Below are 14,339 nucleotides of genomic sequence, written 5' to 3' on the forward strand. Positions count from 1 at the left end.
CAGTTGGGTACAAATAAGCAGTAAATCCACTGTGCTCATTTTTCCTCTCTTATATTAGCTCATCACTAATTTTAATGTTGTTGCTTTTCATCACATATTTTCTGAACAATCTGTTCTTAATGTGAGTAATTTGTTATTTCCATTATTTAGTCCCGACCCCTGTGTCCCCCTCCAAATCAGTGAGCACACCCAGTGAGACGGGGAGCCAGGACTCAGCTGATGGAGGAGCAGCAGGCAGGTAGGTTGAAATCACACTAAATTCAGGTTCAGATCTTGACTATTAATCTCTCATCTTGGTAAAGAACACAGCATTAATCTATTTTTATATATAGCCTAAGAAGAAAATTCACAAATTTGCATTTTTATGCAAAGCAAAGAAAGATATATTTAGATATTGTAGAAGAGACAACACATACGCAGTAGAAGGCTTGACTGTTCACACATACCAGGCATGCTCTTTGAGAGGTTACCAATGAACTGTGTAGTCTAAGTTGAAGGCTTCAATAATGATAATTCCAAGCTGATTATTTTATGACAGGCTTCTATTATCTTTGACACATTTCCTGTTTTTTTGTTCCTTATTGATGGCACACAGGTTTAGGTAAGGATGGGTGGCACAATTTCCTCGTCAGGTTTTGGATGTGGTTTCTGTCATATGTCTCAGCATCTGGTGTTTGGTGACCACTATGCAGCTCTTACTTCTTATAGCTGAGATACAAAGGGCTATTTTGAGTTAGACAGTAAATGTTAACAATGTTGGTAAACGTTCAGACAGCAGCCTTGGTGAGCCAGTTAATAGAATGTGTTCTGAATATGACACAATATCTATAAACCACAATGTTTGTAGCTTATTCGAGCACTAGCGAAAGGATACAATCACAGCTCATGTGTCATACATGCTCCTGCAGTGTTTACATATATGCTTATACATATTCATTACTCACCAGACCAGAGCTGGGGCTGTTTATTGTTTATCTTGATTTCTGCACATGGCTGCTCCGGTGAATAGTAAAAAGAGAAGAGTGGTCATCAAGTGCTTTCCATTTGCTTTTAATGGCAGCTCACTGTGAGGTCGCTGTGTGAGTGATGCCTTCAGGGGACATTAGTCCTGTGTTGTTCTGGTACAGCCAGGGGGTGGAATTGGGGCTGAAGAACATGTGAAAGTCAAGTTCCTGGCATCAACAAATTTTCTTTTTTTATTTCTTTTTTAGCTTTTACAAATTGGATTTTACAAATTGGTGAGTTAGTGCTAATGCCTGGAATGATACATCTGTCCCCCCCAAATCCACCCTGGAAGATGGCATGCCATTTTGAGCTTCTCCATTTGTGGCTGTGTATGTGTGTGTCCCTTCTTAGGTCAGGTTTCTCTAAAAACAAGTCCCAAGTACAGAGCTCAAGGTAAGCATTTTCACGTCAAACCTAGGACCCCCACCCCCACCCACCCCCTTTCCCTTCTGTAGCTGAGCTCATGTGAACACAGAACGGCACCCACAGTGCTCATATATTCCCAAGAACACAACAGTGCAGTGCCCCTGCTCCCTTCATTTCTCCAGTGTCTTCCTGTGTGAAGCCCCGCTGTCTCACTTAATACCAGGTTGAAAGATTTCTGCTCGCATGAGTTGAGCCACAGAAGTCATTTCAGTCTTTGCCGTGCTGCTTTAAAGTGTCATCTCTGTTACTGTAAAACAGCCGCTGTGTCAGGATAAAGAGAGCCTTGCCACTCTCACCTGGTGCAGTGTTTAACAGGCGGGTTCACTGTCCTGAAGGTATCATCAGGAAGTGTAGTTATCCTTTTACTTAGCTGGTGTATTTCCACCACTTACCATGAAAGTCTTTAAGGCTTCTGTTGCTTTTTGATTCCCCTGTAAGTCAAAGAATGAGCTCAGCACTTTCCTCACTGTTTGTCAAACTCATTTATCATGCATGGCAAGTACATTGTCATGCATGTGAGGCAAGTATATACATATATTTATTTTCAAATATTTTCCATTAAATATGTGTCAGTGTGTCAGATATATTTTATCCTGCGGATGGCAGATATGAATCATGTTTCTGGACACAATATTTATGATTTCATGTGAAACAGTACAATATTTTCACCTACAAATTGCCGAATCATTGCAGCATTAAAAAAGTTGGATAGGCTTCTTTGACTCCATTGTAATTTGATTTAATGTCTTTAAATGGGTTTGCTTAAAGTGGATGCAGAAAATGAAACAAAATATATTTTCATCACATATTTATATATAAAAACACAAAAAGACGTATAGGCTATTGAAAGATAATCTCTCTATCTGAACAGTTTCCCTCAATAAAATGCATGAAATTCTGTGGGAAATCCTGTGATAAGCTGTTTTCTGTAGTCTGTAGGTGTGTGTGTGTGTGTTTGTGTTTGCATTACTGATACATGTGTGTCTAAGTTTATTGCCTTTGTAAACAAGCATGTCCTCTCTTGTCCCCCCTGTTGTTGACATCAGGACACTGCAGTGGGACACAGACCCCTCTGTGCTGCAGCTGCAGGCTGATTCTGAGCTTGGGTACATCTTTCTCCTTTCCTCTTGTTCTTCTCAATAACACTGCAAAAAAAAACCTTTTGGTATTGCATGCTACATTCATAACAAATAATATTCAGCACTGTACTGTGTATGTTGATAAGAAATGTGTCTCTGTGTGTAATCTAGGCGCAGGATGCATAGGCTTGGGGCCTCTAAGATCATACAGGTAGACTTCCTTCCGAAAGAAGTGGTCGCATACAGCAAGGAGACTCAGACGCCGCTCAACGCCCACCTGTCTGAAGGTGAATATTTATAACTTTAATATAAATGTTGTGACATTACTTGTCATCCAAACAGTCAAACCTTTGGGTGCCGAAGTTCACGAGGAGCAGAAGGTTTCACATTGCAGCATGGCTGTCATGGTGAAATTGATACTGCTTCGGTTAGCCATTTAGAGTGATTTAAAGTTCGAACAAGGAGGGAGGAAGGTGAGATCACAGGCCAAAGAGAAGCTGACAAGTGGCTGCCTGTCAATTATGGTGTCCTCAGTCGCAGAGCATCATGCCTTTGTCTCTGCCTAATAAGTGGAAACAGGCTGAACGATGCAATTCAACCAAGACTAAATATTGCTGTGTGTGTGTGTGTGCATGTGTGTGTGAATATACATTCATTCTTCATATGGTGTTAGAAGAAATGATCACATGAAAAAAGGTTGTGTGTGTGTGGGCAGCTGCACATGAAGAATTTGAGGTTTTGTATGCATTCATGTGAAAATGTATATATGCATATTTGTGTCTGTGCAAGTGGGCGTTAACATGTGTGCTGAGCTGCAGCTACTAAACAGATCCATATGGTGAGAATGTTCTGCACTGGGTCTGGCAGAACATTGGTGGCTGCAGATTTAAGACCTATAGATGGATTTCCTTTTTCTATTAGATGACAACATGATGGCAGATTTGAATGGAGGACAGTTGGAGAGGTAAACTGGGCTTTAATACTTTTCCATTCAAGAAACAGCTTCTTCACATGTTGGAATTACAAATACAAATACACTTACACATTGTTTGTCCAAACTGACTGTTAGATACACACAAACATATGTACATACACACACACACACACACACACTCCCCCTATCATCTTCTCTATCTTCCCTTTTCCAGTTGCCAAGACAGCTGGCAGCCATGTGACTGTGAAGGGGTTGTACTTCCTGCTTCCTGTCATTATAATAGATGGTCTGGTCTAGATTCATACTGCCCCCCACTCCACCAGCAACCACCACGCACATACACATGTCTGTCCTGATCAGCATCCAAATGGTCTGCTTCTACCCCCCCTCCCATTTCCTTGACAGACCCAGAAATAGATTGTTATTCAACAAGTGCACACACACATGATTTCTGTCAAGTTTACTCACACATGCAAAGCTCCAACAAACAAACACAACTGTTGTAAAATATAAAGGACAATTTGGTAAAGACTAACAAATAAACCTGCAGTAGTTACTGAATACAGGTCAAGTGGTCTGCATACACTAGCAAACAAACACACACACTGCTGCCTGCGGCGGCACTATGCATCGGCCCATTTACGTTTGTTTGTTTTCATCTTCCAAGTGCATGCTCAGGAGTGTGTGTGTGTGTGTGTAAGTGTGTGTGAGTAAAGAACATCTGGGAACCAGAGCAGAGCTGTGGTGGTCTGCAGGGAGGTGACCTTGGCCTCAGGAGACCCTTCCTTTGCAGACACAAAGCGTGTGTGTCTAGAAAAAGGAAGAAAGAGGCAGATGGTAGCACCTGCCTGCATTTCTGGATGTGTGTTTGTTCAGGCCAGTTCCTTTTGTTGATTACTGAACCCAACTCGCAACATAGACAGAGAGCTCATTTTCTCAGCTACAGGTTGTTTACATACATGACTTCTATTACAAAAGTTAATATAAAAGGTATTTATAACCATATAAATTGATTGGAAATGATTTATACTCACCAAACTCATTTGAAACCGACAGTAAATGTCCAAGGATTGACATCACTGGATTTAATTTCTTTTTTCCTTCCCTTTCCCCTCATTGTGTGAACTGTTAAGCAGAAGAAGAGTGGGATGAAGTGGGAGAGAACCCATTTGGCTGCTCTGGAGGAAGAGTGAATCTTAATGATGGTGGTGTGTCCCAGTCATGTGTAAAGCTCTACATGGGGCTTGTTTGGATTTCCATAGTTGTTTTTTAAACCTAAGTTTGTGTTTTAAATAGTGTTGGTGTGTTGTTTTATTGCCAGTTTATTGTTTACTGTTGGTCCACTTGATATATTGCCTGCAAAACACAAAGGAGAATTTCTAGAGAATGCCCTCTTTTTTACTGTAACTTTATTAAACAGTTCACACTGTCCATAAATGTCTTTACCTCGTGAACTTCTGACCTCCTTGGTTCTCATATCAGGCCTTGTACACATGAAACTGTGAATGCAGTTTCATCAAATTGGATTTGATTCGACTTTGCGTGTGTTCATCCTCTACACATGAGTTTGTGTTTTTAAGCTCCGGTAAAGTCTGTGTGTGTGACTCATTTAAGCAAGTCAATGATGAGGCTTTTCATTTCCGTGACTAATTTGCTTCCATGTAATTGTGAAGTGTTGCTGTCTCTGTATGTTTTTTTCCCATTGGATGCTCACTGATCCGTCTGTACCGAGTGGTCATTGTGCCAGGCAATCGGATTAGCCCCAGTCACGGTTGGCTCCAGCCATTTACTGCTATTCTAATGGGTATGAATGGACATACTTGTTGTGAGGGATGGATGTGTTGTCTGAGGACATTGCAGGGGAATAAAGTAAGGTCTAGTGTGGTGTGTGACAGTAACCTAACCAGCCAAGGTTAAGCTAAGTGTCTTTAGAACTTGTATCCAGATGTTTTGACATTCTGTTGAGAAAGAACAACTTACATCGACGACAAATCGTTTTTGGTTGGTGTTCTTTATGAGTTGAAATCTTAGGACTAAAAGTTCTAGGTACTTTGGGTACCACCCTGGTCTATGGCTTTGTTTCTCTCCACCTCCCTCTCTGGAACAGCTAACACCACTTGGCTGTGAATGAAGCAAATGTCAGTCCTTCGACAGCCCCACTCTACTTGACTGATCCCAATCTGCGGAGAAATATCAGTGTGTATGTGTAGGTGCTTACTTGAGATGTTGGCAAGATAGAGCAAGGTCAAGGAGATTATAGCAATTTTGTGTACATGGATGTGCACGTATACAGGTGTCCTGGTTTGCATGGGAGTATTGTGAGCCTGACCCAGTTCATAGTAAATTGGTTTCGCTCAGTGGAGCCTTAAAAGACCCATAATGGGGCCGCAGTGGAAAGGAGCCAGAGAAACAGGGTGAAAATGAAGGAGGGAATGTAAAAGGTGAGGAGAAATTTGTGGTCAATCGAGAATAAACAGTAACGCAAGAGAGAACCAAATGGAGGAGAAGCAGTAGAGGCGCTGAGGGACGATGAAGCAGATCTGATATTAAAGCAGTAATTGTTTGCAGTGATCCAGAAGTAGGTCCTCAGAAATACAACTCAGTGTGCATAATTTAATATTGCAACTTTGGAAAACCCCCATCTTAGGGTTAAAAGTGCATGGGGTCAAGAGTTTATTTGTGTGTCTGTATACAAAAGTGTGTGTGTGATCTCTCTGCCCCACCTCTGTTATATTTTCTGGCTCATTAGCTTTCAGGCTTGAGTATACAGTTGGTCAGAAATTCACCCCTTCAGTATATTTACTGCAATAAGAGGCTTTCTGTGACATTTGGTGAACTGGTAATGGCCCTTAATTACAAGAGAAACTTCATGTCCAGACCCTAATCTGAAAATACATACACATTTTAGTAAATACAACAAATGCATGAACACAACATAAACAGGAATAAACACACCTAGAAAAATATATACACACACACATACTGAAAAAAGTGGCCACACACACGCGCATACATCACATTAGATTCACATAATCCCATAATAGAGCAGTTAAGAAACCAAACTCCAGATTTATTAAATGATCCTGACCATTGGCAGCACATTGGTCCAATTAGAGTGTTTACTTTGGTGTTATTTTCCACAGTCTCCTAAATATATGGTTCAACAAATACTGAACTATTTATCAACAGATTGTTTTAGGAACCTTAGGGATTGTAAATCGGCAAAATAATAATTGGATTTCATGTCTGACACTCATTACTATCAGAGCTGACTAGTTTAAAGTGCTGGTTTATTGGAGCTCTGGTATGATATGTGTGATTTGACTTATTGCATTGTAATGGAGCAATCTGTTTGGACTGGCAGCATTTCGGTAGAACTAAAGTCAGGCTTTAGGAGTGGTATCAATAAAACTAAGATAGATACTATGATAATTTCAAATTCTCTGCAACATTTCACATTTTCCTACAAGACAAGTCACAATTTCTTGCAGTGGATGAGTTTTCTACAATCCATTGATGCATTTGAATAAATAAAACTTTGGATATAAGTTACTCTATATGGAACTGACATGCCTGATCGGTTTGTGGGCAGCCTTTAGGGATCTGGAGGATGGAATGTGGTTGTTGGAGTGTGTATTTTGCATGGATAGACACTTGCATGTTTTTGTCTGTGCATATATGTATGTGCCCAGCCACATATGGAAGTGCTTGTCTGATACATTGTTGTTTCAGCCAGGCGGCTACGACAGGCTGAACAGACCAGAGAGAGAGAGAGAGGAAGAAAGAAAGAGTGTGTGTGCGGGTTAGAGACTAAATTCATGTAGTGCATAACCACAGTGAGTGCACCCAGAGGACCCTGAACAAAATGTACTTTGAATTTGTCCTGCTAGAAGTTCACATAAGAATGTTTTTTATATACTTGGTGACTTCAGGACTTTAAAAAAAAGTCACACATGCACATACTTCAAATCAGACATTGCTTTTGCTATTAGGACCCACCCCCCCTCCAGTGTCTTCCCTGCAGACATACATAATCGTCCAGCGTCTCTCACCTTCTCTCCTCATAAAACAGCTCTGAGTTTGGCTTTCATCGTCATCGCCCTCCAAAGGGCACAGCCTTCACTTCTGTTTCGCTCACAGAAATGATGCAAGGTCCCAAGTGGTTTCTGTCCAAATGGTCATGGCAGTCAAAACCCAGGAAAAAACTTGATATTAGAGAAAAAATAATGTCTTTCACAGTGTGTAAGGTATTCCAAGTGAGTCACAGATGATTGCAATTTTCCCCTATGACCACCATATAATAAGGTACATGAAGCCTTTCTTCATCTTCCTCCCTTTTGGGCTTTCTGTCTCTCTTTGGTAAAATGGCCATCATCCAAAATAATATTTGCCATCTGATGAGCGCTTGAGATGAGTGGGAATACAGTTTCATGTTTCCCCCTTTTCTCTTTTCAACCCTTTCTTCTCTTCTTTGCTTACATTTTGCTGAACTTGAACTTTTTGACAGCATGCCCCCCCACCCCCACCCCCCATCTCCATGTAGCATTTTTTCATGCACGTGTAAAACAACAGCGGGTCTTTAACATTTGCCTGGGTGGTCCCTCTTTACTCTGAGATCCCTTCAACTCTCTAGAGAGTTTCATTTGAGAGGGTAGCGGTTCACTGCCACACAGCTCGCCTGCAGCGTAGAACTCCGCTTTGTTTTGGTGGATGTTTGTTAACACTTTGTATGAAAAGTTGTAGCTCCTTTTTTTATAATAACTATAATATTTGTAAAATATTATTGTAAAAATATTTACAGTGATTGAGATTTAAAACCATCTCCTCTTCTTAAATTTCCACATCATTGTCAGACTTAACGGTTGATTGGATGACCCTCCTGCTTTTCTGTCTGGCTGTAGTGCTGTAGTGCTGTAGTTCCGTACTTCTCCAGCAGGGAGCACTCTTGACACATACGTCTGCTTCCCTCAAAGTCTTAAAAAAACAGAAAGTGACTGATTTTATTAGACACTAGCATCAAATAAAATTAAATAGTTGTATTATAAACTATAACAATTTTACAATTAATCTCTAACACGTGTTGATTTTCAGAGCCTTAATTACATTAACACAATCAGACGGACTCTGCTCTCTTTGCTTTCGAGCAAATGCATCTGTTATTTGACATTGTTGCTGATGTGCAGTGGGTACTTTTGTCTATTGTTGTACAACAAACCAGGGGGGACTCAGCCTCTAGCAGGCTTATAAAAAAAGTGATTGTCCGTCCGTCCTTCATTAAAACTACATGAAACACCATTGTCTTCTGATTGGCAGGCAAGGACCACCAATTGGTACACAGATGCAGGCGGCTCTATTTCTGAGTGACACAAATACTAGCTCAGATGATGTGTTGAAAAGTAAGTCGATGCCACAGCAGAGATTTTATGTAAGGCGTTTTTTTGTTGTTGTTGCTCTCTCTCTCTCTCTCTCTCTCTGTCTCTGTCTCTCTATCTCTCTCTCTCTGCCTCTCTCTCTTGCCATGACTGACTGGGTTTTTGACAGTTTGGAAAGTTTGAAGTCATGGGTTTTAATCAGGGCCTTGTGGTGGGGCTCAGAGCATGGCATGGCATGGCATGATGGCTCATTTTGTAGATGTGGGTCTGGGTCGGGGCCAAGCCTGGGTGGCACTGGTAGAAAGAAAGGGGGGGCTGCTGGGAACCAGAGTGAGAGAGAGAGAGAGAGAGAGAGAGAGAGAGAAGCTGAAAGGAGAGGAGATGGAGAATCCACCAGCCCACAGCACACAGCAAAGTTGGCCACAGACCCCTAAAGGCCTGTATGGGCTACATTAATGAAAGCAGACTATGTGTGGGCATGCAAGTGTGCGCATGCATGGTGTGGACTTACACACACTCTTACACACTGTGTGATCAGTGTGGGGAAGTGTCGTGAAGAGATGAATTAATCTAAATCATGCTGCGGGTTTTAGCTTTACTAGTTTTACCTCAGGTCCTGCTGCTAATGTGTGGGTATGTGGGCAAGACTTTTACCCCTTACTGTGGCAATCATGATTTGATGAACCATGATGAATTTTAAACATTATTTTCTATTAAATAAATGGAGTAGGATTAACAAAGTGTGTTTAGAGGATTATGTATTTTGACTTTGTCCTGGAAATATAAAATGTCCTGGGTCACTCTTATTATTTAACATTCTCGATTTGTTGAAAGCTTAAACAATGTTCTGCTCTGGATTTCTTCGCATGAAGTTGTGGAAGTAGCATCCGTGCCATATTGCTGTATATTGCTTTACACTCTGTCTTTGACCGTCGCCAGATCTGTGAGATCCCTGAGCAGGTGGGACTGCCCTCTAACCCTACAGGAAAACATTGGTTGGACTTTACTGCATGGATGGCTCCAAACTGCCAATTTTCTGTCCAACCTGATGAACAGAGGTCCCTAAAATGTTAGCAGTGTGTCTCTGTGTACAGAAAGAGAGCTTCACGTCCACCTGAAGCTACCTAGTGATCTGCTTTGCGTCTGGGCAGACACACAGCTGGCAAAGTCAAATCAAATGTCAAAAAACATGACAAGTATTGTAGAATGGTTTATATTGTAATCTCCAGGACTACATAGAATGAGCTTATTTCTGATTATAAGATTTTTAGATCCTAGATTTAGGATTGCGTCATTAAATTTGAAACATGTATTCTTATTTCAGATGTGGTTATATGATTTTTTTTGGAGGGGAAGGTTCTTATATATCAAGGATTACATTACTGGAGGTGGGACGTAAAAAAAATAAAGTGAGAGAATTCCCCTGATGCCTCAGGTCAGTTGTAAATGAGCAAGAGGTTATGTTGTAGTGTGAATATGTGCGTATTGTGTCTTTCTTTAACAATAAGAGAAGTTAGTGTATGTGTGTGTGTGTGTGTCGTGCCAGGGCCACATTAGAGAAGCCTTTCAAGTCTTGTTGACCTCCTCCTACTCCTCTGCATAGTGCTTGTGTTGTGGTCTACTCAACAGCCAACCCCTGAGAACCCCTGTGAACTCTGTGTGTGTGTGTGTGTGTGTACCCATTCCAATGTGTATATAATGTTGTAGGGTTATTCCCAGCGCGTGAGATCCCACAAAAATCCTGCTGGATTTCTCTTTTGTATCCCTCTCCGTGCTTCCGACGCCTCTTCTCTCTCATATCAGTATCTCTGTCTTTCTTTGTGATTAATACAATGGAGATCTTTAAAAAATATGAGTACTGTCAACTTTGATTGTGTGTGACTCAGTTCAGTAGTCACCTCCATACTGCAGTGATAAGTCTGCAGCTCAGCCCACCATAATGCTGCTGATGACAAACTTGGTCCCTGCTGTAGTCTCATCCACACACAAACAACCACAGCTCTTTGATAACTATGCCAAGCAAGCACCAACACATTCAACACACCAGCACTTACTGTTGATTGGGTTCACAATAAAAGGTTAGCGGACGCTTTGATCCTCACCGACCGGCTACATGCTAACATGTTATTGCTGAAACACACTATGCTATTGTGCTCTATGTACTGGCAGAAGGGGGGGGGGTAGTGTACATCGTTAATAATGCTGTCTATTCTTCTCTCCACACGCTCAATAGTAGCAGCCCACTGTGAAATAATACAAGATATTTAAACTAATGAAACTCCCAGCAGTCGATCTGCCTTCATTAAGACTATGTTTTCTTTATTCCACAAACAGATCCGCTCATTACTCTCACCTGAACTATTTCACTCTTCTGTTATTTTATAAAGCATATAATCAAGTTTAGTCTGCCTAACAAGGGCTTTATGCTCTGAAAACATAATAATGTGTTTACTGCCTGAATAAACTACTCTTAAAAGAAGACTTTAAGTTATTGGATGAACCACTTGTCATTCAATATTTATCATAAGCTAATTTAAGTCAGTTATATGACCACAGTGAGTTCACACATCAAGCATGAGGATCATTGAAAGCCAGTAAGTAGCAATGCAGTAGACTGTTTTATATAAATATTACACAATATATATGTGCATGTTTGAGCCCATTTCTCTACAATAACAGCTTTTTGACACTACACACCTTTTGCGCGTGTCTGTCTGCATGTACACTTTTTACACATTTTACGTGTGTGTGTCTCCACACTTTGAATCTGAGTGTCTGCTCACCTGCTGAGCTGTTCTGAATTGACTGGGCCCGGTCAGCATGAGTAAGCAGCCAGGGGAAGATTGAGACAGCCAGATGCGGCAGCCCAGGGCTACTGAGGATATCATTACCCCGGGTGTGTAGTCGGCCAAAACGGGAGCCCACAAGCAGAGTTTCATCAAGGTGGACCCCTGTCTGTGTTGCGGGGGTGGATACCAGTTAACCGGTCGTCCTGCAGTGAGGAAAGGTATTAAGCGGCAGGTGGAAGGAGAAAGCATCCCGTGACTGGAATGAGGAGGAAACGAGAAAGTGTGCAGACGCTTAAAGGGTAGCAGGCAGACACGCTCACACTGTGAAAGATTGTCTCTTTTGATTTCCCTTCCCTGCTTCTTTTGTAACTCAACAGGAAGCTGTAGTGCCTCATTGTTTGTGTTTGCATTTACATAAAGTTTTTTATGATCTTATCATTTTCTACTGTATAGCTCTTTCTTTTCTTTAAGCACATAGAAAAACATTTCCACTCAAAGCAAATTGCTGGGATATTTTTGGTGCAGGACTGTGACAGAACAACTTGATGCATGGCCATTGGCAAAAACATCAGCAGTATCTTCATACGGGAATTGGACCGTCTCCCCTCAGTGAGGTAACCCATAGACCATGAATCACGCTGCCTTGCTCCAGAGTCCTGTGGTCCCGGGGGTTGACAGTTTGACCGCTCCTCAATGTGGTCTCTCTCTCCTCTCCTCACGCTCCTCCCATCACCATCACCACACATTCCAACCACCGGACCGGTCACGCAAGGTCAAGAAAATAGAGCAGAATAGAAGTAATGCATCTTCCCGTTTTCTTTTTTACATCCTGAAATGTAAAAGATCAATGACCTCAGTTTGTGGAGAGGAAAAATGACTGATCAATGACCAAAGAAAACAACATTGGAGAGAAATAAAGCTTCATGAAATGAGGCATGGAGGAAGAGACAAAAGCAGCTGAAGAAAAGGGTTTCCCTGTGAGTTTCTGTTTGCAGCGTGTCTGTTTTGGCAGCTCAGACATGGAACTAGTCTGGCAGTCTGCCTGTCTGGTCCTCTCTGGTCTCTCTTTCATACTGGTGGGTCACTGGTGTTTGGATCACTACAGCTGGCTGTTAACCACTGACTTGGACGGAGCCTCGCCGCCGTGTATTTGATTTAGCTTAGTCATTTATTATATACACACAGGATGAAAATGGAAGTCATATATCAAAAACTTTTACTTGGAAACTAAGCAAAATGAGTAAAGAAAGTAGCTATTGATAGCTGATTTTAATGGAAAAATCAGGACAGACTCTGTCTTATTTGCAATGTGCTGTGATGATAATAATAACATCACTGGTGTGTTAGCCCTTATTGTATTTAAAACCTTTAAAAGTGAGTCTATTTGATAAATGGACTGTTCATCCAGTGTAAGAGCAGCCCTTAAGCGAGTGGTTTTAACAGTGCCCTAGGCCATACTCCAGCTGAGTTAAACACACCCCGACGTGTGTGAGGGAGAGACATGACATGTCTGAGGGTGTGATGTAGTCACTTCCTCCCACTGGACTGAGCAACTGTTGTCAGCTTGACCCTGCCAGTTAACCCCTCGCCACCCTTGGCACTGCAGGCGAGGGCCCTGGATGTGTGTGTTTGGGAGGAAGAAAAAGACAGATTGTATATGTGTGTGTGTGTAGCATGTGTGTTGGCAGACCACAGGTGTCTGGTCGCGGTGTCAGGGTGTTAAGAGGTCTTCAGAGAGGCCCCCTGACTCTCAGCATCTGTTTCAGAGGGAGGGTGCAGCAGAGAAGAGGAGGAGAGGTTGGCGAAGGTTACCAACACATACCCTGAGGGGTGGAGGGGCAGTAGCTGACAAGCAGGTGCCTTTGTTGACAGTAACCCTTCATACTTGAACCCCCAAAAAACTCACATGCACACACACACACACACACTTACACTGAATCCTAGAGGGCTGAGCATAATTGCAGAGCCTGATTGGAGTGAATGCAGAGGGAATCCCCTTTTACACACACACACACTGCATCTCTTTACTCAGGGTCAAAGGTGAGAGAAAGAAAGGAGAGCACACACACACACACACACAGCTTGCACATTTCCTGCTGACAGTGTGTGTGTGTGTGTTTGTGATTTGCAGACATGATAACCAATGTGTGCACACACGTGACAGGCTTGATTCCTGTTGTATCTCTTTTTTTGTCATATACACAAAATAAAACCCCAAACTACAGTGCGTGTATTTATAAATGAAACCCATTTGGACTGAATGTTAGTTAGTCAGGTGTACCGGTGCACGACTGGGAATGATTATTTTGCTAAGAAGGAGGGGGGAGGCGGCACACAGCGGGAGGTTGAGGAAAATTGGAACAGCTGTTGATTAACATGAGTGCTCCTTTGTTTTTGTTTTTTACTCTTTTAGTAGAAGAAGAAGAGGAAGATGAAGAGATGATGGAGGCGAAACCAGGCCCGGAGTCAGAACAGCAGGATGAAGATGACAACAGGGAAACCAAAGAAGGTACTAAGCATAAAATAAGTGCATGTAGCAGTTCAACCCTCAAAACACAAAACCGTCTTTATCCTTTAGTCTCCTCCTTTCTGTGACTTTTTACACACTGCTGGTCAAACTGTCATGAAACACGGCCACTCGTGTGTGACACCCTCGGCCAGTCAGTGGGTGTATCAGATGGGAGGGTGAGGGAAGGTTACAGTGGGGGTTAAGGCGGCAGCATGGCATGTGGGG

General features: G+C 42.0%; 1 protein-coding gene across 8 annotated transcripts in view; it reads left to right on the forward strand.

Moving 5' to 3' along the window:
* dync1i1a (dynein cytoplasmic 1 intermediate chain 1a) overlaps positions 1-14,339 on the forward strand; it is a 37,492-nt gene that overhangs the window by 1,844 nt on the left and 21,309 nt on the right. For 5 of the 8 annotated variants that reach the window (XM_028428721.1, XM_028428753.1, XM_028428761.1 and 2 more), the window contains exons 4-8: positions 151-238; positions 1,357-1,398; positions 2,478-2,537; positions 2,682-2,797; positions 14,019-14,114. In XM_028428721.1, the coding sequence (XP_028284522.1) occupies positions 151-238; positions 1,357-1,398; positions 2,478-2,537; positions 2,682-2,797; positions 14,019-14,114 (402 nt within the window). The remainder of the gene's footprint in view (positions 1-150; positions 239-1,356; positions 1,399-2,477; positions 2,538-2,681; positions 2,798-14,018; positions 14,115-14,339) is intronic. The other 3 variants (XM_028428770.1, XM_028428788.1, XM_028428742.1) reach the window with 2 other exon arrangements.

Source organism: Parambassis ranga, chromosome 2 (assembly GCF_900634625.1).
Source record: "Parambassis ranga chromosome 2, fParRan2.1, whole genome shotgun sequence".
NCBI classification, from domain to species: domain Eukaryota; kingdom Metazoa; phylum Chordata; class Actinopteri; family Ambassidae; genus Parambassis; species Parambassis ranga.